Source organism: Erythrolamprus reginae, chromosome 2, assembly GCF_031021105.1.
Source record: "Erythrolamprus reginae isolate rEryReg1 chromosome 2, rEryReg1.hap1, whole genome shotgun sequence".
Classification (NCBI taxonomy): Eukaryota; Metazoa; Chordata; class Lepidosauria; order Squamata; family Dipsadidae; genus Erythrolamprus; species Erythrolamprus reginae.
Window position 1 is genome coordinate 241,076,843 of NC_091951.1, and position 27,157 is coordinate 241,103,999.

The window sequence follows — 27,157 nt, forward strand, 5'->3', positions numbered from 1 at the left end:
GATTACATAATCTTTATTATTGTGATCACCAGCCAACAATATTTAGATAGTATGATTCTAAAAGTACTTTATAAGTACTAAAAAGCTTTCTTACTATTTCCTACAGTAAGTGTTCGTGTAGTGTGTCTATCTGTAATACATTTGGGGTCAGTGACTGATGAGGTGTAAATTTAAATTTATAAATAACAGCTGAAGGAAAATGTATGTTTATGTTGATTTAGATCAAAAACTGAAATGTTTTACAGTTGCCAATAATCCTAAAAATATAACGCTGTTAAATTTTCCACTTTTATACCAGATTTGCATAAAAGTGGCATTGATCATTAATGCTGTTTGTTTTGCTGACCTTAAAAATACATAATTAAAAGGCTACTTGATGTAGCCTTGCTAGCTCAACCCGGATCCACAGAATAATTTTGTTACTTTAGGGAAAATAAATGGTTTCCAAAGGATGTATGCATAAGTATATTTTTTTTACTAAATAGTATTATTTAATTATTAAGTAGATTCACTGTTAATAGCCACTTAACTCACATATGGTGATTTAACATAGAGCTTTAAATGTCAGTTATATGGCAGTGAAAATACAATCATACAAACCACTTGATTGACTCTGAATCAACCTGGAGTCCCAAAGCTTGCTAATAGACACATGTTTCTGCCTGAATATATGTACCCAATAAGAATTAAGTTATAGTTTCTGCAAATGTTGAAGGAGTGAAAGTTATGATTTGTTGTTGTTGAATGTTTCCTGAATATCCAAGGGATTTCCCCCCCTTATATTGGCATAATTCAGGGTTATTTAGTTGTCTGTTTGTTTTGAAGTAGATCCACAGAAGAGAACTTCAAATCTTGATTATAAGCACTTTTCCATATGTAATATATTGTAGTGGGTTTTTTTTCAGATTAGAAGCAGCAAAAGATGATTATAGAATTCGTTGCGAAGAGTTAGAAAAGGAAATTACAGACTTACGGCAACAGAATGAAGAATTAACAAATCTAGCTGAAGAAGCTCAATCTCTGAAAGATGAAATGGATGTATTAAGGTAAATCATTGTTAGCTCTTTAGGTCAGGCCTGTAAAACTTGCAGCATGTGATGTATTGCGACTTTTCCCCTTTCACTAAACCAGGGGTGGGTGTGGCCAATGTGTGATGCATCTAGCCCAAGGGCCGCAAGTTTGACATTCCTGCTTTAGGTTATATACTTTCTGATATAGTTTCATTATCTGTTGATTAAAATAAATCCAACATTGCATCCATTCAGTAATTTTTAAAGCTGCCCATCTCAGTCAATGATTCTGAACAGGTTACAGTTAAAAAAATACATTACAACACTTCTCTTTCCAGGCACTCATCTGACAAAGTAGCCAAATTAGAAAGCCAAGTAGAATCGTACAAAAAGAAGCTAGAAGACCTTGGAGATCTTCGGAGGCAAGTCAAACTTTTGGAAGAGAAAAACACAATGTACATGCAAAACACGGTGAGCTTGGAAGAAGAACTGAGGAAAGCCAATGCAGCTCGCAGCCAATTGGAAACATATAAGAGGCAGGTGAGGGCAAGAATGAACAAAAATATAATTTTGACTGTCTTGAAAATAATTTATGTAGGTCACTTTGCCATTTTCTCCTGAGAGCCAGTGTCGTGTGGTAGCATGGGTGCTGAAATAGATACGGTGTGCTCCTAGGGCTAAAGTTAGGTGTTTGCCTAACTTAATGAAGATTTACACTTTTATATCAATACATTGTGATCCTTTTTGCTATTGCAGGTAGTTGAACTTCAAAACAGATTGTCCGAGGAATCCAAAAAAGCAGACAAGCTAGAATTTGAGTACAAGATGCTGAAAGAAAAAGTGGATAGTTTCCAAAAAGAAAAAGATGTATGTATTCAATGTATAAATGTGGCTGTTTTCTTTATACTTAAAATATTGATAATTAAACTGGCTGTTTTAAATAGTGTGTATATATCCATAGTGGCAAACCTATGGCACATGTGCCACAAGTGGCATGCGGATAGTGTTGGACGAATCGAACTCGCAAAGTTTTGACATCACGGAGACGTCCTTCCTGGAGTCCCCGTTTCGTAAAACATCAAAGCTCCGCCCCTGGAATCCCCTATTGGGATTCCCCACCTCTGTTTGCGCCTCCCGACCAGCCAACAGCTCCCCGGCTCTTCTGGGAAGGTGACAGCCAGGCGGCGGCGCTTCTCGGTGTTCTCCCGAACCCGAACTTTTGCCGAACCTCCAGGTTTGGCGTTCAGGAGAATGCTGAGAAGTGCCCCGGCTGTTTCGGAAGGTGACAGTTGGGTGGCGGCGCTCCTTGGCTCCTCGAGTCCGGGTTCGGGTAAAGTTTGGGTTCGGCACCAAACCCAAACTTTTACAACAAAAGTTTGGGTGCCGAACCGGAACCCGAACTTGGTTGGGTTTGCCCAATACTATATGCGGAAAAATATCTGAGGGCATGTGAGACTTGCCATATGCTAGCTCCAGCACACATGTGGGCTGGCTAGCTAATTTTCGGTCTTCCAGAGAAGGGAAATCATTTTCGCCCTCCCCAGCTACATGAAAGCTTCCAGAGCTTGTGGATGGCGAATAATGGACCTAAAGTTGGGTCATTGGGCCGGAAGTTGGGTCATTGGGCCGTTTTTCATTCTCCCCATGCTTCAGGGGTTTTCCTGAAGCCTGGAGAAGGCAAAAAATGGCCCAATGACCCAACTTCCGGTAGGCCTTTTGGGTCCGTTTTTCGCCATCCACAGGCCCCGGAGACTGTCCTGAAGCCTGGGGAGGATGAAAAATGGCCCCACGGACCTACCGGAAGTCCAGAGGCTTCAGTGAGCCCCACCCACATGTGCTGGGTGGCAGCACGGGCGGGTTGTGTGTGCAAGCATGGGGGAGGTCATTGCATCATAGCGTGCATGCCCTTTCGGCACCTGAGCAAAACAAGGTTCGCCACTGGTATATATCTTTATGATGCATGTGTAGTCAGCCATCTGAATTCTTTATTAGTTGTTTTCTACTCTTTTTTTAAACTTTTCTTTTGATCTTGACCTTTTTATTATCTTTTAATAAAATTCCATTTGAGGATTCAGTGATACAATTTTATTAATAGCTGCCCCGAGTCCTTGGAGAGGGGCAGCATATAATCTAATAAATAACAATAACAATAATATGTTGTTAGTATATGTTCTTAATTAATTCTCCCTTAATAGCTTTGCTTTTTGGAATTATTTGTGCTTCCCTTTTCTCTATTGACTTTGTGCAAGTTTCCATCACTGTTTTATGCAAGTTTGCCTATTACAGAGGTAGGCAAAGCTGACTCTTCTATGACTTGTGGACTCCAACTCCCAGAATTCCTGAATCAGTCATGCTAGCTCAGGAATTCAGGGAGTTGAAGTCCACATGGCATAGAAGAGCCAACTTTGCCTAGCCTGATACATGATTTAATTAATTTGCTGGTTGAAGGCAAAAAAAATTAAGTAACCACTTAAAGAAAACGGATAAGATGGGAATCAAGACCGTGTCATTATGAAGCGTATCCTTAGATTAGATTAGATTAGATTAGATTTATTGGATTTATATATGCCGCCCCTCTCCGCAAACTCGGGGCGGCTCACAACAATAATAAAAAACAGCACATTACATAATACCAAATCCAATGCCCACCAATCTAATTACAATTTAAAATTAGTAATCTCATAAAAACAGTATATATAAAAAACAGGCACACAGTCAATCAATCAACAAACAACATGGGCAAGGGGGAGGTGTTTTAGTTTAACTAATCCTTAACTAATACCAACTCATAATTTAGATTTATTTATATACCTATTGCCGTTTCTTCTGTTTTCTTTTTAGGCTTTACCTAGCATGTTAATGTATATACTGTACTTTCATATCTAGGTTATCATGTTTGTCTTTTATTCTAAATTTTAAAAAAATCTGTATCATTTCTTTATCTCAAATCTCATAATAAAGTTTGAACTCTATATCTGTGTCTATTTAGCTAGGTTATCTTTCACTATAATATATATAAAATATAATAATAAACTGTCCAGAGTAGAGGATTAGCACAGCACAGGGATAATGAGAAATTTTGTGATAAGTTACTGTACTTAAGCTATCATTGCTCTATTGATATTGCACTGCAGTTCTTTTTTACAGTTGCATCTGTGTCATGATAATTCACATACCAGTTGTATACTTTTCACCTAGTTTTTCTTGACTTGTTTCCATTAATATGGAACATTGTAGCAATACAATTCCTGTTAACTTTATCATTTATCTAAGATTATTATTTAAAATTTTCATGGTTTTGAATAGCTTTCCTCCAGAAATATTGGGCCATATTATGTGAGACATAATTAATTATCCCTTCCCATTTTACAACTCCAACCTGTTATATACTTCAGAAATATTAGCTAACTGATTTTTCCTTGAATTTAAACTCATAATAGATTTTAGAATTTTAAGTATGTAATTGTAAATTATTTATATATGACAAGGAAGTATGAGTGCTAGTGAAATATCATCTTGAACATGAACAAAGAGTGTGATGCAGTGATGACTGAAATCTATTCTCATGGGGTCACTTCACTACTCCTGCAGTCACCTAATCACAATTCAGCCACTTGTCAACTGGCTCGCAATTAAAACCAATTGTGATTTGTGATCTTCCCAGCTGGTTTCTGAGAGGGGGGGGATCAGTTGGGGAAGCTGGATTTTCTTAATGACTGTAGTAATTCATTTAACAATGGCAGTAAAAATGATTGTAAAATCATGACCAATGACATGATGGCTCACTTTATAATCATCCCGGCTTATAATTGAAATTCCGGTCCCAATTGTAAGCATAAAATGAGAATTATCGGTAATGTAACTTCATCCTTCATGAACTGTCTTCTGGAATAGTGAAATATTTTTCTTTTTAAACTCTGTAGCGGCTAAGGACAGAAAGAGATTCTTTAAAAGAAACAATTGAAGAGATCCATTGTATCAAAGCACAAGAAGGACAACTAACTACGTCAGGTAAGATTCTGGAAATATAATGGCTTATGAGAAAATTATATCCCTTATTAAAAGTTGCCTCACTTTTTCCATTTTCGCCTCTCGTTAGAGTATTGAAAGGAATAGTACTTACTTAGGTTTAGGTTTAGGTTTATTGGATTTATATGCCGCCCCTCTCCGCAAACTCGGGGCGGCTCACAACAATAATAAAAAACAGTACAGTACATAATACCAAATCCAATGCCCACCCATCTAGTTACAATTTAAAATTAATAATCTCATAAAAACAGTATATATATTTTAAAAAAAAACAGGCACACAGTCAATCAATCAACAAAACAACAGGTACTTAGGAACTATTTGTCATGTAATTTTTTAAATGAATATTGGAGATGCTTAAGCAAGAATTAGGACAAATCGCTATTTACAAGATTGCGAATTTTTATTGGAGACTTGAAAATGTACAGTATATATTTAGGGATATTTTTTGTGAGAGGATAATGTTTTGCTCCCCCCCCCCCCCCTTTGCTCTGAATTGCATGCTTAAGTATTTATTGGATTTGGATAGGAGAGTTAAACTCAAACCACAGTGTTTTTTCATCTTTACTATTTTATCTTGTTTAATATTTTCCTTCTTCCCCAAAAAAGGATTATTATCTTTGGAAGGTCAAGAATCTTCTGACAGTTTGGCAGCAGAAATTATTACTCCAGAAATAAAGTAAGATAAACATAAAATGCCTTTATATGGTCATGCTTTTAATTTCATATATTACAGACATTTTATCAGGACTAAGATTAATAGTTTTTACTGATCTTGCCCAGTTAAAATTTTTATCTCCCTTTAAATTTATTGAAAATGGGTTTAATCTTCGTCAGGAAAATATTTGAAAGATAAATTTCTAGTAGGCCTGAATCAATTTAATACTTCCTTGAATTTAACAAGAATTGTGAGTGTACTTTTTTCTCCTTTCTCCTCTTTTCATTTTTTTAAAAACATTCTATTTTCTAAACTAAACTAAACTATTGAAGACCCTGGAATAAAAGGAGTTGGGGAATATATATGGTCTATTTTATGCGAGCAGCTTTGCATAAATACATCAAAAATTGATGATATTTACGGTAACCTCCTGTTGTGATTCAGCCTGAGGCTCCTCAGGGACCATGCCCAGAGGAGGAGGACAGTGAACAGGAGGGGGAGGACCAGGCAGACGGGGGAGAGGAACGTCAGGAAGAGGAGGAGGGAGAGCAGCCTGAGACACCCCCGGGGGGGGGGGCTCTCCCCAGCTAGTAGCCTGGATTCATTGGATGAAGACGCACAGGCTATAATAGACATGAGGCAGCGACGTGCAGCTCAAAGACGGGGCCAATTAGAAAGGTATTTCCATCCCTGAATTGGCAACAGCTGGGTTTGGGTGTGGTTCTCCTCAGCAGGGTTGAAAAGGCAGGCCCGCCCTTACAGTCTTGTGGAGAGTTATCAACTGGGAGTCCTGTGACCTTGCTTCGATTTTCGGCGTCTCTGATCTTGGCTTGTGGCCTAGAAGTCTGGAAGACTTGGGGGAGGCGTGGGTTTTATTATCTCCAGCGTTGTTTTTGCCGGCAAGAATCCTGTTTTATTGCCTGGCCTTCGTGAAACCTCTGTGAAGCTTCATAGTGTTCCTGTCTGTAAGAACAGTTTTTGTTACCTGTGTTTGCTTTGAATTATATAAACTGCCTTTGCTTTTTACCAGTGTGTCTGGATACTCTTTTTGGTTGGTGTTGGCGTCTGGGGGGACCCAGACAGAACACCTCCCATTGAATTTGTTTAGTTTCTGTTATACTTTCTGTTTTCTTATCTGGAGCTTCTGATGTACTTAAATGGAAATTAATATTGGAATAATTGAATCAAGTTAATACTAGTATTAAAAATATGTTTCTTAAATTTATGGGGTTAGAGAGGATTTATAAAATATACCAATAAAATTTATTAATGTATATTAAACCGGAGCTAGTGAGAAAATAAATATCTTTATTTCGGGGCTTTAAAAACATGAATTGGATAAGTATAAAAATTGAGCAGCTTTCTGAGGAAAAATGGGAAATTATTCTTTTAGGAGACAGGAGTGGATGAGTGGAAATGAGAAGAGAGAGTACAAAAATAAGATTGTACTGCTGATGCATATAGGTAATCCTCATTTAGTGATGACAGTTGGGATCAGAAAATTGGTCCTTAAACAGAACAGCCATTAAGTGAAATTGACTGATCGTTAGCACATAGTTCAGCTTTCCTTTGCTTCACACATCTGTGAAGCTTTGTCCTAAGGTTACTTTTTCATCACCATTGTAACTATGAATGATCATTGCAGTTGCTAAGTGAAGACTACCTGTACAAATTGAAAAGGAATGAATCTAAAACGATAATTGATGTGATTGTTTATAGTGAAAAATTGTTTGTGATGAAAGATTGATTTAGTAAAGGATATAAGGATGGGTGATGAGAATTTCTGACAAGCCATTTTTTTGCCTCAGGAGTGAGCATGGGAGAAAATTTGTGTGGAAGATAATCTAGGTTTGGTTATACAGAAAGAATGAGTGAGGATTTGATCACAAAAGTTAATATATGAAGAAAAACTAAATGAATATAGGGAAGGACATGGATGGGTGGAACTGATGAGATCTTGAAAAAAAGAGAAGTGATAACACAGACAGTATATGAAGTAATGTGTAGATATGATGGAAACAAAATGGTTCGCATAGATAGAAAGACTAGAGAAGTATAACAATAATAATAATAATAATAATAATAATAATAATAATAATAATTTATTAGATTTGTATGCCGCCCCTCTCCGAAGACTCGGGGCGGCTCACAACAAGCGATAAAACAATATTGTACAGGCACAAATCTAATATTAAGAAAAAACTAAAAACCCTATCAATTTAAAAAACCAAACAGCACATACATACCAAACATAAATCATAATAAGCCTGGGGGAAAGGTGTCTCAAATCCCCCATGCCTGGCGGTATAGATGGGTCTTAAGTAGTTTACGGAAGACAAGGAGGGTGGGAGCAGTTCTAATCTCCGGGGGGAGTTGATTCCAGAGGGCCGGGACCGCCACAGAGAAGGCTCTTCCCCTGGGGCCCGCCAGACGACATTGTTTAGTCGACGGGACCCGGAGAAGGCCAACTCTGTGGGACCTCATCGGCCGCTGGGATTCGTGCGGTAGTAGGCGGTTCCGGAGGTATTCTGGTCCAATGCCATGTAGGGCTTTAAAGGTCATGACCAACACTTTGAATTGCGACCGGAAACTGATCGGCAGCCAATGCAGGCCATGGAGTGTTGTAGAAATGTGGGCGAATCTGGGAAGCCCCACGATGGCTCTCGCGGCTGCGTTCTGCACGATCTGAAGTTTCCGAACACTTTTCAGAGGTAGCCCCATGTAGAGAGCGTTGCAGTAATCGAACCTCGAGGTGATAAGGGCATGAGTGACTGTGAGCAATGACTCCCTGTCCAAATAGGGCCGCAACTGGTGCACCAGGCGAACCTGGGCAAACGCCCCCCTCGCCACAGCTGAAAGATGATGTTCCAATGTCAGCTGTGGGTCGAGGAGGACGCCCAAGTTGCGCACCCTCTCTGAGGGGGTCAGTAGTTCCCCCCCCCAGGGTAATGGACGGACAGATGGAATTGTCCTTGGGAGGCAACACCCACAGCCACTCCGTCTTGTCTGGATTGAGTTTGAGTCTGTTGACACCCATCCAGTCCCCAACAGCCTCCAGGCACCGGCACATCACTTCCACTGCTTCGCCGACTGGACAATGAGGTTGTCAACTGGATTAAACTATAGATGAGGGGGCTAACCATTTGTGACTCTAGCTTTTCATTATTTCTTTTACATATGAACAAACACAAGTCTTAAAACTGGATCAAGAGGACTGAATTTATTGAGAAAAATGATTCTAAAGTACTGTAATTTTCAGAGTATAAGATGCACCTTACTTTTGGGGGAGGAAAATGGGGGGGGGGGAAATCTACCTACCAGATATTCATCTGGCCAGCGTCCTTAGTCTGTTCAGCTTCAGCACATTATTTTATGCTCTGGTTAGGGCTGGACAAAACCTTTTTCAGAGGGAGTAGGAAGCCAAGATGATCATTAGCACCTAGTTGTGGCTGGGGAAAAAAAAGCTACATTCGGAGTATAAGACGCACCCAAACTTTCAGCCTCTTTTAGAGAGGAAAAGGGTGCGTCTTATATCCCGAAAAAATACGGTAGATTGATGCTGTCCAATTAATGTAGGAGGGTTACTTCACAGTGCATACTTTCTATAATGATGGTATTGATCTTTCCCAGAGAGTGATAATATTTCATTACTCCTGCTTTGTTTCTCAAGGGAAAAGCTTATTCGCCTTCAACATGAAAATAGAGTGCTAAAACTTCACCAGGAGGGCTCTGACAATGAGAGGATTGCTTTGCTGCAGAGTCTCCTGGATGATGCCAATCTGAGAAAGAATGAATTAGAAACAGAGAACAGGTAAGAAGTTGCTGTTTCTCTTTTAGACTAGTGGGGTGGAAGTGGATTGGAACAACTTGCTTCTACTAGAAAGATATTAAAACAAACAATTTTTTTTTAGCTGGATCTGCACATTATTGTTTATATTGATTCTGAAGACTACAAGGATGTATTGGAGTGATGAGATAATATCATCAATAGAATAAGGGTCAGAATGTTTGTCCTTTATTTTAAAGGACATTTTGAATGTTTCTTATTCAAAAGGTGTGTTACGCTTAATAGAGGCTTTGCTATATGTATAGCAAAGTTATAACTTTTTATAGCATTGCAGGATTATTGGGCTTGTTGCAATTTCAACAGAGCCCCTTTGGCAAAGCTGTTTCAGGGTGAGCCAGGATGGCCTTCAAGGCTACCATAATGGACCTGTTGTTGCACAAGCCTAAACCATACTTCTCGCACTTCTTGCAATCCCTTATTTTATCTTGTTACCACTGTCATGACATAGTAGGTTGTAATTTGAAAGACTTTGAGGCCATCAGAAGATCAAGAATCAGAACTTTGTATCTCCCTAAACATCCAGTAAAAGAGGAAGTAAGGAAGAGAAAAAGAAGACTATATGTACCCATTTTTGTGCGGGTTCCATTTTGAAGAACTCAAGAAACTGCATTGAGAAAAATCAATAATTTGGCATGTATTTTAGCAGTGTGATGTTGAACAGCTAGAGATGTTGGCAAAAGGAGAATGAGAAGTAGAATGGAGCCCATGGCAGCAAACTAATCCAACATTTTTAAAAAACATTAGCCTACTGTATTTCACGTAGTCTATGATGTGGAATAAACTTAGTACTAGCGCTTCATTTGAAGGACAGGAGAATGTGCTAATAAGAAAATAAAACCTTGAGGCCATTATTTCCACAAATATTTCTAAACCACAAGATCCTTGACCTAGTGCAGTGTTTTTCAACCAGTGTGCCATGAGACATGGTCAGGTGTGCCGCGAAGCTCAGAGAGAGAAAGCAAGAGAGAAAGAAAGCAAGAGAGAGAGAGAGAAAGAAAGCAAAAGAGAGAAAGAGCGAGAGAGAGAAAGAGAACAAGAAAGAGAGAGAAAGCAAGAGAGAGAGAAAGTGAACAAGAGAAAGAAAGCAAGAGAGAGAAAGAAAGCAATAGAGAGAAAGAGAGGGAGGGAAGGAGAGAGAGAGAAAGACAGAGGGAGGGAGAAAGAAAGAGCAAAAAAGAGAGGAAGGAAGAGAAAGAAAGAGGGATGGAGAGAGAAAGAAGGAAGGGAAAGAAAGAGGGAGGGAGGGAGACAGAGCGAAAGGGAGGAAGAGAGAGAGAATTTTTTCGTCCAAACTTTTTTTAGCCCCCACCCTCCCCCCGCTCAATGTGCCCCAGGGTTTCATAAATGGAAAAAATGTGCCGTGGCTCAAAAAAGGTTGAAAATCACTGACCTAGTAGATAGTTTTTTAGGAGAAAAATACACCCATTGTTAAATCGTTTTTCTTATTTCTAGGCTTGTAAACCAGAGATTGCTTGAAGTACAATCTCAGGTTGAAGAATTACAGAAGTCTTTGCAGGAGCAAGGATCAAAAGCTGAAGATGTAAGTGAAAAGACATACAAATACATGGCCCTAAATGTTCTAGTGCCCTCTACTTTCCTGCTAATCATATTAATTTTTCTGTCAAATTTCATTACCTTTGTATATAAAGTTAAAGTCATTTTCTATTTCTATGCTTTTTAATTGGTGAACTTCCTACCCCCTGCCCTCCTATCCTCTTAATGAAATTCAATTGATATTCTCAAAATAAAAACTGGTAGTTAAAAAAAGTTTAGGACTTTGTCAGAAATCTGATGGGATAGTCAAGGGGAATAGCTGAGATGGGATGGGATTGGAGTAGATATTTCCAGCTTTAAATCTATACAGGACAGGTGGCAGGAGTAAAAATTACAGCTTTCTGGGTACCTACCGTGTTTCCCCGATAGTAAGGCAGTGTCTTACTATCTTTTTACCCCCAAAAGCCCCACTGTGTCTTACTTTGGGGGTATGTCTTACATTGTCCCGGGCACCGGGGCCGGCTCGTCTTCGGGCGCGGGGAGCTGCCGGAAAGGAGGCGGGCGCCGACCTCGACGTTCGGCGGGTTGCAGGGAGCATCCCCTCGCCGCTCCCGGCAATGTTTCTCGGCAGGGGAGGCCAACTCCGCGGCGACACGGACGCTCGGCTGGCTGGCTAAAGGCAGGTCAAGGGGTGGATGGGCAGTCAAAAAGGGTGAGCGGCCGCCGCTGTGCCCTCCTTCGCCCGCCTCCTTTCCGGCAGCTCCCTGCGCGCCCCTCGCCTTCGCTCGCCGCGGCGCCACCGCCTCTTCCCCTGCCGAGGCTCAGCTGCAAGCGGCCAGCGAGGCCGCTCGGCTCCGAGGCGAGCGGAAAGGAGGCGGGCAAAGGAGGGCGCAGCTTCGGCCGCTCGCCTCGGAGCCAAGCGGCCTCGCTGGCCGCTTGCAGCTGAGCCTCGGCAGGGGAAGAGGCGGTGACGCCGCGGCGAGCGAAGGCGAGGGGCGCGCAGGGAGCTGCCGGAAAGGAGGCGGGGCGAAGGAGGGCACAGCTCCGGCCGCTCACCTCGGAGCCACTCGGCCTCGCTGGCCGCTTGCAGCTGAGCCTCGGCAGGGGAAGCGGCCAGCGAGGCCGATCGGCTCTGAGGTGAGCGGCCGGAGCTGCGCCCTCCTTCACCAGCCTCCTTTCCGGCAGCTCCCTGCGCGCCCCTCGCCTTCGCTCGCCGCGGCGCCACCGCCTCTTCCCCTGCCGAGACTCAGCTGCAAGCGGCCAGCGAGGCCGCTCGGCTCCGAGGCGAGCGGAAAGGAGGCGGGCAAAGGAGGGCGCAGCTTCGGCCGCTCGCCTCGGAGCCGATCGGCCTCGCTGGCCGCTTGCAGCTGAGCCTCGGCAGGGGAAGAGGCGGTGGCGCCGCGGCGAGTGAAGGCGAGGGGCGCGCGGGGAGCTTGGAAGCAATGTCATCGCCCCCCCCCGCAATACCGTTTATCTACCGTGTTTCCCCGAAAGTAAGACATATGTCTTACTTTCGGGGTATGGCTTATATAAGCCGACCCCCCTGAAACCCCCCATATGTCTTACAATCGGGGGGGTCTTACTATCGGGGAAACACGGTAATAATTTACTTGATAGAAAAAGATTCATCTTCTGATTTACAAGCCTGTATATCATTGTAGTCTGCGTTGATTTGCAGCATTGGAGCCATATAACGTGAGGGTGCTATTTTCCCTTCTAAGAATGATAAATGCATTGGAGCAAATAGAACTGATAAATGGTTTAATATGTTCACAGCACAAGTCTACCATATGTGCTGAGACTCCCAGTGCCCTCTCCTTTAATTTTTGTGAGCAAAGCAGTTTTATATTTGTACATTGTATGACCAATCGTTACTGAAATATCATTTAAAAGCTAACTTATGCAAATAAAGACCTGATGTTTTGGATAAAACATATTGTAAACATTATGTCGGTCCACATCAGACTACATTAGGTTGCGTACAGCAGACTGTTGCTACATCTTGCATCTGCAGTATGGAATGGATTGCTATAGTCTGACCTGCCTAGTTGCTGAGTCGATATTTATCAGCCACTCTTTCATGCCCCTATGCACATGTCCCAGTTTCTGACTGTCAGAAAACTAGGCAAATCAGACTGTAGCAACCCATCCCTGGATTATTTCACAACCAATTGAGAAAAGGCGTTCAAGGAAGCCCAACGCCCCTTTACTATTATATATTCGAGTTCATATTTTCATAAAGTTACCTTGTTTATTGTAGAATCTGCTTTGAGTACGAACACTCACTCCTATCCTTAACCCACCTTTGTGATAGTTTTTTCAGAATTCTCTAGAGGAAGAGATAGGAGAAAGGAACCTTAAGGGCACAGAAAGAGAAGATAATGTGCATGCTCTGTGAGAATGCCTTGCTTTAATTGTATATTCTTCAGAAAAGATACTAAATAGTTTCCTTCTGTTGGCTGCTGTTCACTCCGTACTAAACTGTCGCCTCTGTCTCTTGGCATGGGTTTCTGCACAAGGCTATTGTGAGTATGGCTTCCTATTTATTTCAACCTGCTCTGAATCAGTCTCATTTGTGACTCATATATATAAAAACATTTAATTGGATGAGATTTTCATTCTTTTTTGCGTGCTATGTGCTATATTTGTTTGATTATTTTTCTACATGTTGTCCTTCTGGCAGCTTCTACACAAGTTTGTGGCATGTTTTCCTAGAAGCAAGTATACAAATGATTGGAAATGTCTGAGGTTGCACCTAAATCATAAATTTAATCCATTAGGGGTTTCCTCAAATTATTTCTCAAATGACAAGGACCTTACTGAGTTATTTAGTTGAGAGGGTTTAACGTGGTATAAAATTCCTTTATACTATAAGAATTGATGTGAAATACTAGTGCAAGTAATCAGATCATTCCGAATCAGACATGCATATTTTTCCTCTTGTGTTTTCAAACTATGGAAAGGGCTTTGCCGTTGTCATATGTGAGCTACTTCAAATAAATACATTGTTGGTTTATTGGATTGATTCCTACCAAATCTGCCAGGCACTCCTGGTGATTTAAATGCGAAACACATAAAATACCCATGGAAATATATATCATCCATTAAACATCCACTGTAAAATTTCAAAAGACATTTTAGCATATGTTCCCAGCTATAATGCTGTTAAATTGTATTATATTCATAATTCTTTCCTCTCAGTCTGGAGATTTGGTTTGGGAGTGAATCAATCATGTCTCTCTGTCTCTGGAAAAGAGATAAAAGATATAAAAACATAACTTGTTGATTGTGCTTGAACTCTTAATGGCTTTTGACACTGCTGACCCCAATATGCTCCTGGATTATCTCAATGAGTTAAGGATTGAGGGCACTGTGTTAAAGTACTTGCAGGTGTAATTTCAGAGAAGGTGGCATAGATTGGGTAGCTGCCTTTATAGCTTGGTAGCTTTTGTTGTGTCCACAGCACTTTTTAACAGCTGGGGACAACTAGATGTCAACAACATGTTGGTGACATTTGGTCTCCTTGTTATAGAAATTGTATATATTCTGAAGCATATTCTGAAGGTGGTAATAGAGTTGATGAATACTACCATGATTCCTGAAAATAAGACCCTGTCTTATATTTTTTGAATCCTGAAATAAGTGCCTGGCCTTATTGCCATGCACTCAAAAGCTCAATTGGGATTATCAGGGGATGTCTTGTTTTATGGGAAACAAGTAGTATAAGTAGTCCTCGACTTACAACAGTTCATTTAATGAGCACTCAAAGTTGTAGCTGTATTGAAAAAAGTGACTTATGACCATTTTTCACACTTACAACCTTTGTAGCATCCCCATGACCATGTGTTCAAAATTCAGATGCTTGGGAACTGGCATAGATACTTATGACCGTCGCTATGTCCCAAGGTCATGTTTTGCAACCTTTTGACAAGCAAATTCAATGGGGAAGCCAGTCACTTAATAACTGGGTTACTAACTTATCAACTACAACGATTTACTCAACAAATGTGGCAAGAATGGTTGTAAAATGGGGCAAAGTTCACTGATTAAATATCTCACTTAATGACCAAAATTTTGAGCTCAATTACAGTCGTAAGTCAAGGACTGCCTGTAAAATAAAACTGATTCTGAACAAGATGGAGGCTTTGGGTTGAGGTGGCTCCTTGATTCAGAGTTGGAGCATTTAATCTGTTGTAAATGGGGGTTCACTCAGAAAGAAAGAGAGAGAGAGAGAAAGAAAGAAAGAAAGAAAGAAAGAAAGAAAGAAAGAAAGAAAGAAAAGTTCTAAAGTTACCATTATTATTGGAGATCCAGGTGACCTCTGTGGTTAGAATTATTCCTTTTCACTGATATTCAAATTATGCCCTTTCTTGTTACAAGGATAGTCTAGCTATACTCATTCACATGCTTGTAACTTCATATTTAAATTATAGCAATGTCCTCTGTATGGGTCTGCCCTTGTATTCATTACACGTTGCATCTACTAGTTGCTGAGTGACACGTGTAGCTATGCACATATTATGGCTCTTTTAAAGCAGCTGTATTGGTTGCCATTTAGTTGTTGAACTATTTTCAAGGTTTTGGTCGTGACATATTAATACCTCAGTAACTTGACCAAAGTTGATTTCATGTTACTAGCCTGGGTTAGTCACTGAAATCATCAGAGGTGATTCTGCTCTGTAAACCATGAGTTGCTGAATATTGGGTGGCCTTCTCTATGGCAGCAATGATGCTGTGGAAAGCACAGGGTGGAGCATCTGATTTAATAATCTGTAGGAACACATTCAGAACTCACTCTTTCATCCAACCCTTTTCAATTTGAATGTTGGGGGGGAAAAAAGACTTTGCTATATCTTTAAGGACTTAAAAATAGAATACTGTTTTATATTGTTTGCATTGTTTTAAGTATTTTTAATTATTTATATTGCTGTTTTTATTATAAATTACTTTGAGATGTTTTGGCATATGAAGAGATAGGTAAATACCATGAATTTGCATATTAACACATAAGGAGGGAAGTTAGGCAGCCTAGTTCTTTCCCCCATAAGTTCTTTGTCCCGAATGTCAATCATGTTTCAGTTAAAAGTAGAGATAAAAGTATACAGCTTTGTTCGTTTCAAATAATTCTTTTCCCCCCTTTCATTTATAGTCAGTCATTCTGAAAAAGAAACTTGATGAACATCTGTAAGTAATAAAAATATTCTTTGTTTTCATAATAATAATAATAAATTATTATTTTTTTTAATGGAGAAAAATTAGGATTGAATCACTTAAAATGGTTAAGTATTGGTACTAATTCTGCAACTCTTATCTCCTGCTATGAATCTATACTGGGTGTTTTTAGTTTAATAAAACCTATTCCATAAGGCTCAGAAATAATATTTGATAATTTGATAAGATGTTTAAATCATGGTTTGAAGTAGGAATTTTCTTATTATATAGATTAACAAGCAGAATTGATGCAATTAGTAGTAATATCTTTGGTCAGTACTGAATGGAGTGAAAGTAAATATGTTATTACCAAAGTCTTGTCAATTCATAGTGGCTAGTTATGAAAGAAAGAGGTGTGTATATGGGATTGGTGTGGGATAAAGTGTGTGTGTGTGTGTGCTTGCTTTTATATGTTTGTTTGTATTTACTCTCGCCTTCCCCAGTAATTCTATTTTTCTACTGTATAATTCTATTAATTATGTTGTTGGTTTGAGCTCCGAGTTTGGCAATTTGGTTGCAAAAGTTTCGTCCCCATTCAAGGAGACATCGTCAGTGAAGAAGTCTGCTCGAATAAAGACAAAACATTTGCAACCAAACTGCCAAGCTCGGAGCTCAAATCAACAACGTAACTACTGACCTGAGCTACTACTAATCAAAGACATTTCAATTCTATTCATTTATATGGATAGATAATGTCTACCTTTTAACGGAAAGGGGATTTGTAATGAAGATATTTAATGATGAGGTTATATTGTTAACAGTATTTATTATCCCTCTGTGTGTATATAGTCTTAACATATTTGTATATAGTATTGTGTCATAGTATATTTGTGTATACTAACTTTCATTTTTTTTACGGTTGCAGAATAAAGTTCCAAACAATAGCAATGCAATGATATGTATAGACAGGAATTTATTCACAAGATAATTTGTGAATACATATCAGATAAACAGCTAAGAGCTTCAAATAACAGATCTAATAAAACCGTGAATCTCCTTACAGCCATCATGGTTGAATGTCACAACTGGACTAGGGCACCTTATCAGTGGCGATACTAAACACTCTTGAAAGCCTTAGAAGTAGAGACCTGGATGAAAATGAGGGTTCCTTTTCTCCTGCCATAGCCTACCCAGGGCCTCTTCTCAAAGTTCCTTTGCCTACCAAAGATAACCCCAGTAGTTTCCTGAGTACCTTAAAACAGCTCTTTAGGGATCTCTGTGTGCAGAGCTCATTGTCCCAAGAGGTTGGCTCCAATCTCCTGCTTCCACCATTGACCTCTTGCTCCCTTGCTAATGGTAGTGGCTCCAGCCTTCTTACTGTATTCTCTGGCAACCATTTGTTGGCTCCCAGGGACATCATTTCTTCTTCATAGGCTTATTAACAGAAATGGAATTTTTTTTGGGGGGGGGCACTGGTTCCCGCTTTCCATCTTTTTTCAACATCTCTTTTCATTTATATACTATAAATCGTCTGCAGCCACATCCACTAATCTTTAAAGTTGACGTTTCCTTATCTCTTTTGTTACTTCTTCCTTAATTTCACCTAATTCTAAGGATCCTCAGTGTCCCAAAGCAAAAATGAGAACAAACATAACTAGCAGCTAATACTAGTTTCTGACAAAATTCTTATTTCTTTGCTGAAATCAATTATAGTGTCCTAATTTCCTCTCTCTTTAATATTGATCCAATTAAGAGTGACAAAGCAGTTGTTTTATGTGCACATTCTTTTCTTTTTTGCAGTGAAAAGCTCCATGAAGCTAATAATGAGCTTCAGAAGAAACGGGCAATCATTGAAGATTTAGAACCCCGTTATAACAATAGTTGTGAGTAGTTCTTTTTATTTGAAATAATTTAATTGCAACTGTTATTTTTTTAAACTCAGAGCTATTTGCTTATCTTTCCCCAAAACTGAATAAAGATCTTAAACACAGCTCTTATTTTGAAGGCTAGTGTTTCAGCTGGTTGCTATGTAATTCATTTTTGTTAGTGAAATAAAACCTGATTAATTGTTCTTTTATTATTTGAGTCATGATGTAAGCATATGCTTAAGGGCAGATTAGATGGACCATGAGGTCTTTTTCTGCCATCCATCTTCTATGTTTCTATGTTTCTTAAATGTCATTCACTCACTAGCAGAAATGAAATATATACAAACCTCTCTGTTTTCTTCTTTCAGCATCCTGCAATACATAGAAACACCATTAGAAATTTAATACAGGTAGTCTTCGACTTACAACCATTTATTTAGAGACTTTTCAAAGTTACAATGGCATTGAAAAAAAGTGAGCTATGACCATTGTTCATTCTTACGACCATTGTAGCAGCCCCATGATTAAAGTTTGGATGCTTGACAACTAGCATGTATTATTTATGGTGGTTGCAGTGCCCCAGGTTCATCAGCGTTTCTACCTTCTGATAAGCAAAGTCAATGGGGAAGCCATAGCAACAGCTATGACAAGCGAGGTCGTAAAATGGGGCAAAACTCAAAAATTGTTTTGCTCAGTAACATTAATTTTGAGCTCAATTATAGTGACTATATTTAGGGTTATGGACACCCACTATGGCTGCTCTGGGGAAATTCTCATAGTGGATTTCTGAATAGTACAGTGGTACCTCAAGATACGAACCCCTCGTCTTACGAACAACTCGTGATACGAACCCGGGGTTCAGAAAATTTTTGCCTCTTCTTACAAACTTTTTTCGAGTTATGAACCGGCGTTCGGAAACTGCTGGGAAGCCGCACGGCTGTTTTAAAAGGTGACAGCCGGGCGGCAGGGCTTCCCAGAAGCCTCCCGAATGCCGGTTCATAACTCGAACAAAGTTCGTAAGAAGAGGCAAAATTTTTCTGAACCCCGGGTTCGGTTCGGGAGGTTGCTGGGAAGCCCCCCAGGCCGGCTGCGACCTTTTAAAACAGGCGCGCCGCTTCCCATCTGTCTCCCAAAGCCGAACGCGGAAGTTCGGCTTTAGCGTTCGGCTTCAGGAGACAGCTGGGAAGCGGCGCGCTTGTTTTAAAAGGTCGCAGCCGGCCTGGGGGGGCTTCCCAGCACCCCCTCGAACCCTGAACCCGGGTTTGGGGGGATGCTGGCAAGCCCCCCAGGCCGGCTGCGACCTTTTAAAACAGGTGCGCCGCTTCCCAGCTGTCTCCTGAAGCCGAACGCTAAAGCCGAACTTCGGCGTTCGGCTTCGGGAGACAGCTGGGAAGCGGCGCGCCTGTTTTAAAAGGTCGCAGCCAGCCTGGGGGGCTTCCCAGCACCCCCCTGAACCCCGAACCCAGGTTCGGGGGTGTGTGCTGGGAAGCCCCCCAGGCCGGCTGTCACCTTTTAAAACAGCCGCGCCGCTTCCCAGCAGTCACCGAAAGCCGTTTTTTTGCGGGGGTTTTTTTGGTTGCACGGATTAATTGACTTTACATTGTTTCCTATGGGAAACAATGTTTCGTCTTATGAACCTTTCGTCTTAAGAACCTCCTCCTTGCACCAATTAAGTTCGTATCATGAGGTATTACTGTACTTCCGATCTTATGTATAATAATGGTTCGAAGTTATGACAACCTTGGAAAAAGTGTTTTATGGTCATCAGGCACTTGTCAACTGGCTCATATTTACAGCAATGGCAATGTCTTGTTGTTGCATGATCATGATTTGTGACTTTCCCAGTCAGTTTTTCCTTATGTAGAGTCAAGATTTACATCATAACAATGGCAAAAATGATGGTAAAATTGATCTAGTAATGTGATGACTCACTTTATAACTGTACTGAATTACAGTAGAAATTCTAGTCACAATTGTGGTTGTAAGTCAAGGACTACCTGTATGCACTCACTGTAAATATGGCTTTGGTTGCATACCATATTTTTTGGACTATAAGACATACCTTAGTTTTGAGGGAGGAAAACAAGGAAAAAAGGCCTCTGTCTCCTAGCAATTTGCCAAACAGCACAGAGGATATACATTGTTTGCTGTGTATTTCTGTGCATGTGTGCCTGACACATAGAAATAGCAAAGAATTGGAGAAATGTATATTATGGCAGTATATTAATGCCAGAAAGTTTTCTTAAATGTAATCAACTAATTCCTCCCAATTATTTAAATATATCTACTCCAAACATGACTAAATCAGGGTTTAACTCAGCTGCCTTTTCTTAATACTAAAACGGATACTGTTGCTTTTCAGATTATACTTTCACAGATTTTTAAAATTGATGTGGCTTTCTGGAAAAAAGGCATTGGGCCTCTTCAGATCAAGCATTTATTTTAAAAAGCTTCTTCATTTTGTTAAGTTGTCTAGAACAGCGTTTCCCAACCGGTGTGCAGCGGCACACTAGTGTGCCACGAGACACCGTCAGGTGTGCCGCGGCGAGAGGCGGAGGAGAGTGGGCGGATCGGGCGGGCAATGGGGCAGGGCGGAGAAGCCAGGGGCGCGTTTGGCCGGAGGCACCTACTGCCGCACCTCCCTGCCCCTGCCTCCCCACGGTGCCTCCGGCCAAACGCGCCCCTGGCTTCTCCGCCCTGCCCCATTGCCCGCCCGATCCGCCCACTCTCCTCCGCTGCCGCCTCCTGCCTTGGGGCGAGCAATCCGGGAGTCCGGGACTGTGTGGCTTTGCGCCATGAAGAGAAAACGGCCGACTTTTCCCTGCTGCCGTTTTCTCTTCATGGCGCAAAGCCACACAGTCCCGGACTCCCGGATCGCTCGCTTCTCCGGTCAGCAAAGCCATCTGCCCAGGAAAGCGCCGCGCTGGCCGGAGAAGCGAGCGATCCGGGAGTCCGGGACTGTGTGGCTTTCGGCCGGGCTAACGGGAGGCGGCGCGAGGCCGGGCGCTGGGGACGTCTGGGAGGGCGAGGAGGCTGATGGCTGCTGCGCACTCCACTCTCTCTCCGGCTCTCTCTCGCTCTTTCTTTTTCTCTCTGTTGCTGGCGTGGTGAACGAGAGAGAAAGAGAGAGAGAGAAAAAGGAGGGGAGAGAGAATGAGAGAAAGAAAGCAAGAGAAAGAGAGGGAAAGAAAGCAAGAGAGAGAGAGAGAAAGAAAGGGGGGAAGGAGGGAGAGGGAAAGACATAGAGGGAGGGAAGGAGGGAGAGAGAAAGAGAGCAAAAAAGAGAGGAAGAAAGAAAGAAAGAGGGATGGAGAGAAAGAAGGGAAGGAAGGAAGAGAGAGAAAGAGGGAGGGAGAAATAGAGTGAAATGGAGGAAGAGATATTTTTTTTGTCCAAACTTTTCTTTAGCCCCCCCGCCCCCCCCCTTCAGTGTTCCCCAGAATTTTGAAAACATGAATAATGTGCCGCGGCTCAAAAAAGGTTGGGAAACACTGGTCTAGAACAATAATAAAGCAGTCTTTAAAAACATTCTATAGACATTTATAGTTGTTGACTTCCTCCTTCCATCCAAATTCAGCAACTGATTAGCACAAGAAAATAAAACTCTGCCTCTGCCTCTCTCTCTCCCAATTTGCCTCCTTACAGCTAAAGTTGCACTTTAGTTTCACTTACATGTTAGCAGGTAGCTTGCCTGCAGTCTCATTCAACTCAGTACATTTGGTGTATAAGATGCACCCAAATTTTCACCCTCTTTTGGAGGGTAAAAAGGTATGTCTTATATTTCGAAAAATACGCTTATTTGGAAAAATGAGCTATATTTGTAGTTAACATTTAAGGCAAGGCTGCCATAGTGCCACACAGATATTTGCTTAATGTAGCTGCCATCCACTTCTTATTTGTAATCAGAAACAGAAATTTGTAGTGATCTACCTCCAGTTGGGTTTCACCCAGTTTTTAGAATTCCTTGTAGTTATGGTTCAAATATATATTCTAATTTTGTTTCTTCATTGTATTTAGTCTGATTTCATCAGTTTAGTATGCCTAATATCTCAAAATTCTTAAACCTTTATTCTGAAATGTGATATCTTCTCCAAATAAAGCACTCAAAATAGAAGAATTGCAAGACGCTTTGTGTAAAAAAGAAGAAGAAATGAAGCAAATGGAAGAACGATACAAAAAATATTTGGAAAAAGCTAAAAGTGTAAGTGTTTCATGTTTTGCTAAAGTTGTCCTTCCACTGCAACTTTGACAGAGAGTCATATGGTGCTAACATAATGTAGAATAGCTAATAATTAGTTTCTGAATTGCAGCTTTGTCTGCTTTATTCTACATTGTCTTATTATTTCATTTAAACATATTTTCAAATTATTAAAAGTGAAAATGACTGGATAGATATAAATGTTTGCTTATAATTATGTCTGTATTTAATACATTTATTAAAAAATAGAATTCCTAATCCCCAAATCTGTTGATTACGTTGAGAAATTGGTGAGTGAATAGAGCCCAACTTGTTATTCATATAATTTATTATTATTGATTTGATTTGATTTGATTTGATTTGTATGCCACCCATCTCTGAGGACTCAGGGCGGCTCACAACGTATCAGAAACAATATCACAAATAGATCTAAAACAACCCCCAATTAATATGGCTAAAAAGACCTCTAAAAACTCTAATATGATTTAAAAATATAATTATATTGATATTGATACTGATATTGATCATTGATTAGCAAGATAACTTATTTATGAACTGTCACTTCCAGGTTTTGTTATTTAACTGTTCCTCTACCACCATTTGCTGTACAGCTTTGTATTTTATTTTATTTTTGTTAATTCTGGTAAGGGCTGAACCAGGAATGATCCTTGAAGGCATCGTCCCTTTCATCTGCCACATTTAACAATGATAATTTCAACTCCTGGATTGAGCAGAATTCATGTCAGGATGTTCTACTGCTTGATTAGTGAGAATTCTAAGTAGGAGTTCTTCAGCAAGCCAGGTCCAAAAACATATATTAAATCAAGTATGGAATTACTTCACTTTGTAGATTCATTGTAAAACAGGGTGAGAAAGTATGAGAGCCAGTAAGACCAAAATTGGGTATATAGTAAAGGTAGATTGTGAAAAAAACATATTTCACTTTGCGATGAATCTTATAAGAGATTCTAGATCAGCCATCATTTGCTATTCTGTCTTAAGGTTATAAGGCATTTCCTCAGCTATCCTAACGTCTTCCATACTGGATACTTTGACTGTTTTCAACTTGCTTGATTCATGTTGCATTTCTACTGTGATTCCTCTTGTTTTCTATAAACTAGTCTAAAATTCAAGGTCTTTTCTTTGCCACGTTTTTTTTAATTATTTGTAGTTGATTCTTTCCTATTACCCTAAACTGTGAATTCTGATGGAATTGGATTATTTAATTGTCATATCAGTTGATCTTCTCTGCATTGGCCACAACTCTTTGTTTCAATCATTCTGCAGTCTCTGCTATTTCTTTGTTGTCTAGATTGTACTTCATGCACAGGCTAGTTTTAATTTTCTTATTCTTCAAATTTCCTTGCCCCAGATTCTTCAAATTGCTCAAATTGATTGCAAATTTTCTTCATTGCTACACAAATTTTCCATTTAGGATTTCCTTTCTTAATGCCTTCATTCCTTCATATTTTAAGTTCCAATTATTGAATTTTTACATAAACTATGGCGTACATCAGCTAGTTCATTTGGGTTGTTGTTTTATTTGGAATATTTTTGACAGCTCCATGAATGATGATGAATGCTTTTAAATTATATTGGAGGTTTTTAAAAGTATTTTTAATCATATTAATTGGGTTTTTTAGATGTATTGCTATGTTTTTTTATATGCTGTGAGCTGCCCCGAGTCATCAGAGAGGGGTGGCATACAAATCCAATAAATAAATAAATAATAAATAAATAATAAATATTTATTTCTATTTTAGTTGAACTTTTTTTAAAAAAAATTGGCAAATGTATTCTTTGGCTTCTTTCATTCAGTCCATTTCCCCAACTACTTCTTCATTAACCAATAGTCTTGGCAATTCTTTATTAATTTTGTTGTTCTCCATTAAGGCTGTTAGGACTCTGTCCATAATGGTTGGGTTGGCAATATATTGGCTGCAGGTGTTGCAGACTGCCACAAGAGGGAGCTAGAGTTTATAGCTTATTTCTCTGAGTCACCCTCTGTGTTTCTCTTTGTCTGGCTACTCATTGTTAATGGCTATTCACTGTTCGGTTAGCTCTGCAATCTCTCTGTATTGTAGTTATATATACCAACTAAAATTTGTTCAGGCTTGCTATTTTTGTTTGCTGATTATGACAAAGATAACTGGTAAGAAAGACTTGGTAATATTTGGATGGTTATTCTGACTTATTATGTGTATGACTTTAGACTGTTTATCTGAATAGGTTATTTCTCAAAATTAACTTTAATTCAAGTTAGTGTAACTGTATTTGTGGCTGAGTAATTATTCACAACTGATCTCAATCTAAACGTTTCTGTGTGTGCACAACCTTGGTAAACAAGGAATATTCTGTGCATAGATTAACAAAGGCCTATAGTCTTTTCCCATTCTGTTTGTTGCTAACTATGCAAATTGGCATTTTATTGGTAGTTCTAAATAAACTTGAACTTTTAATTGCTTGGTTTTGAGTTGCCTCCAATTCAGTATTGATAAAGAACTTGTGTTTGAAAATTTAGTCCTTTTGGTCCACAAATCTGTTTGTTAACCGAAAAAGTGGATGTCCTTTCAAAACTGGTACATTCACATTTCAATGTTTCTGATTCATAGAAATATTCCATAATTGAGTAGTTTTGAGTAGTAAGAGCTGTGGTGACACAGTGGTTAGAAGGCAGTATTGCAGACTTTGCTGACTGCCAGCAGTTCAGGCTTGCTTGGCTCAAGGTTGCTCTGACCTTCCATCTTTCTAAGGTTAGTAAAATGTGGACCAGATTGTTGGGGATAATATGCTGACTCTGTAACACCCTGAAGCAGTTTATTAAGTCTAAGTGCTATTGCTATTTTTTCCTGCCATCAAATTCTTCACTGTCTTGTTGCCTTCTCTTTGCCTGTCAGATCAATCCATCTTTGCCTGTAGAGACAGCTGAGCTCTATAGCACATTTTTCTGTGAATGCCCAGGAGTCATAGCATTCAATGTGACTTTGGTTAATCCAGGCAATGTTCGGTCCAGCATGAAATTCGAATTACACATTCTCACCATACCAGATGGCTTTTTTGGAACACATTTAGTCAGACTCTTCAGCTAAGATCTGTCTGATCTGATTCTATCTGTTCAACAGCATCACTAGAGCATGCAGGTCCTCCACACATTGAGCTACCCCTTGGAGGGATAAAAATGATGATTTTCCTTTTCATGACAAAAGACTTCCAAGCTCACAGTTTTTGGTAGCTAATTTATCCACCCCTCTCCCCTCCTCTGTCCTCTTCCCTTACTCAGTATATATTCATAGGAAGGAAGAGAAATACTAGGCTAGGTTCTTCATATTCTTCATGGTGGCGCTCCAACTCCAGCGGTCCTTGGAAGAAGCCGATTATCTAGGTCCTCAACAGTCGGGATTCAGGCCCAGCTACAGCATGGAAACTGCTTTGGTCGCGTTGATGGACGATCTCTGGCGAGCCCGGGACAGGGGCTTGTCCTCTGTCCTGGTGCTTCTTGACCTCTCAGCGGCTTTCAATACCATCGACCATGGTATCCTTCTGCGCTGGCTGGAGGGGCTGGGAGTGGGAGGCATTGTTCTCCAGTGGTTCTCCTCCTACCTCTCCGGTCGGTCACAGTCGGTGTTAATGGGGGGTCAGAGGTCGACTTCTAGGTCTCTCCCTTGTGGGGTACCTCAGGGGTCGGTCCTCTCCCCCCTGCTATACAATATCTACATGAAACCGCTGGGTGAGATCATCCAAAGGCATGGGGTGAGGTATCATCAATATGCCGATGATATCCAGTTATACATCTCTACCCCATGTCCAGTCAACGAAGCAGTGGAAGTGATGTGCCGGTGCCTGGAGGCTGTTGGATCCTGGATGGGTGTCAACAAACTCAAACTCAACCCAGACAAGACGGAGTGGATGTGGGTCTTGCCTCCCAAGGACAATTCCATCTGTCCGTCCATCACTCGGGGGGGGGGAACTACTGACCCCCTCAGAGAGGGTTCGCAACTTGGGCATCCTCCTCGATCCACAGCTGACATTGGAACATCATCTTTCGGCTGTGGCGAGGAGGGCGTTTGCCCAGGTTCACCTGGTGCACCAGTTGTGGTCCTATTTGGACAGGGAGTCATTGCTCACAGTCGCTCATGCCCTCATCACCTCGAGGTTCGATTACTGCAACGCTCTCTACATGGGGCTACCTTTGAAAAGTTTTCGGAAACTTCAGATCGTGCAGAACGCGGCTGCGAGAGCCATCGTGGGGCTTCCCAAATTCACCCATGTTTCTACAACACTCCATGGCCTGCATTGGCTGCTGATCAGTTTCCGGTCACAATTCAAAGTGTTGGTTATGATCTTTAAAGCCCTACATGGCATTGGACCAGAGTACCTCCGGAACCGACTGCTACCGCACGAATCCCAGCATCCGATAAAGTCCCACAGAGTTGGCCTTCTCCGGGTTCCGTTGACTAAGGGGAAGAGCCTTCTCTGTGGCAGCCCCGGCCCTCGAATCAACTCCCCCCGGAAATTAGAACTGCCCCCACCCTCCTTGTCTTTCATAAACTACTCAAGACCCATCTATACCACCAGGCATGCGGGAGTTGAAACACCTTTCCCCCAGGCTCTATATTTTTTGTTTGGTATGTATGTGTTGTTTGGTTTTTTAAATATGATAGGGTTTTATATGCTTCTTTTTTAATATTAGATTTGTTTCGCTATAATATTGTTTTTATTATTGTTGTGGGTCACCCTGAGTCTTTGGAGAGGGGCAGCATACAAATCTAATAAATTATTATTATTATTATTATTATTATTATTATTATTATTATTATTATATTGACTATTTTTATAACATTAGATTAGTTGTACCTTGTGGTAAAATGCTTATGTTGTTCATAATTCCTATAAAGCTAAAAT

The 27,157-nt window shown here is 40.5% G+C and overlaps 1 protein-coding gene across 2 annotated transcripts in view; it reads left to right on the forward strand.

Moving 5' to 3' along the window:
* Positions 1-27,157, forward strand: part of HOOK3 (hook microtubule tethering protein 3) — a 70,268-nt gene that overhangs the window by 33,726 nt on the left and 9,385 nt on the right. For both annotated transcript variants that reach the window (XM_070742337.1, XM_070742338.1), the window contains 10 exons: positions 906-1,046; positions 1,349-1,550; positions 1,767-1,877; positions 4,934-5,021; positions 5,649-5,718; positions 9,368-9,508; positions 10,997-11,084; positions 16,188-16,222; positions 17,990-18,072; positions 22,158-22,258. In XM_070742337.1, coding sequence (XP_070598438.1) covers positions 906-1,046; positions 1,349-1,550; positions 1,767-1,877; positions 4,934-5,021; positions 5,649-5,718; positions 9,368-9,508; positions 10,997-11,084; positions 16,188-16,222; positions 17,990-18,072; positions 22,158-22,258 — 1,060 coding nt within the window. The remainder of the gene's footprint in view (positions 1-905; positions 1,047-1,348; positions 1,551-1,766; positions 1,878-4,933; positions 5,022-5,648; positions 5,719-9,367; positions 9,509-10,996; positions 11,085-16,187; positions 16,223-17,989; positions 18,073-22,157; positions 22,259-27,157) is intronic.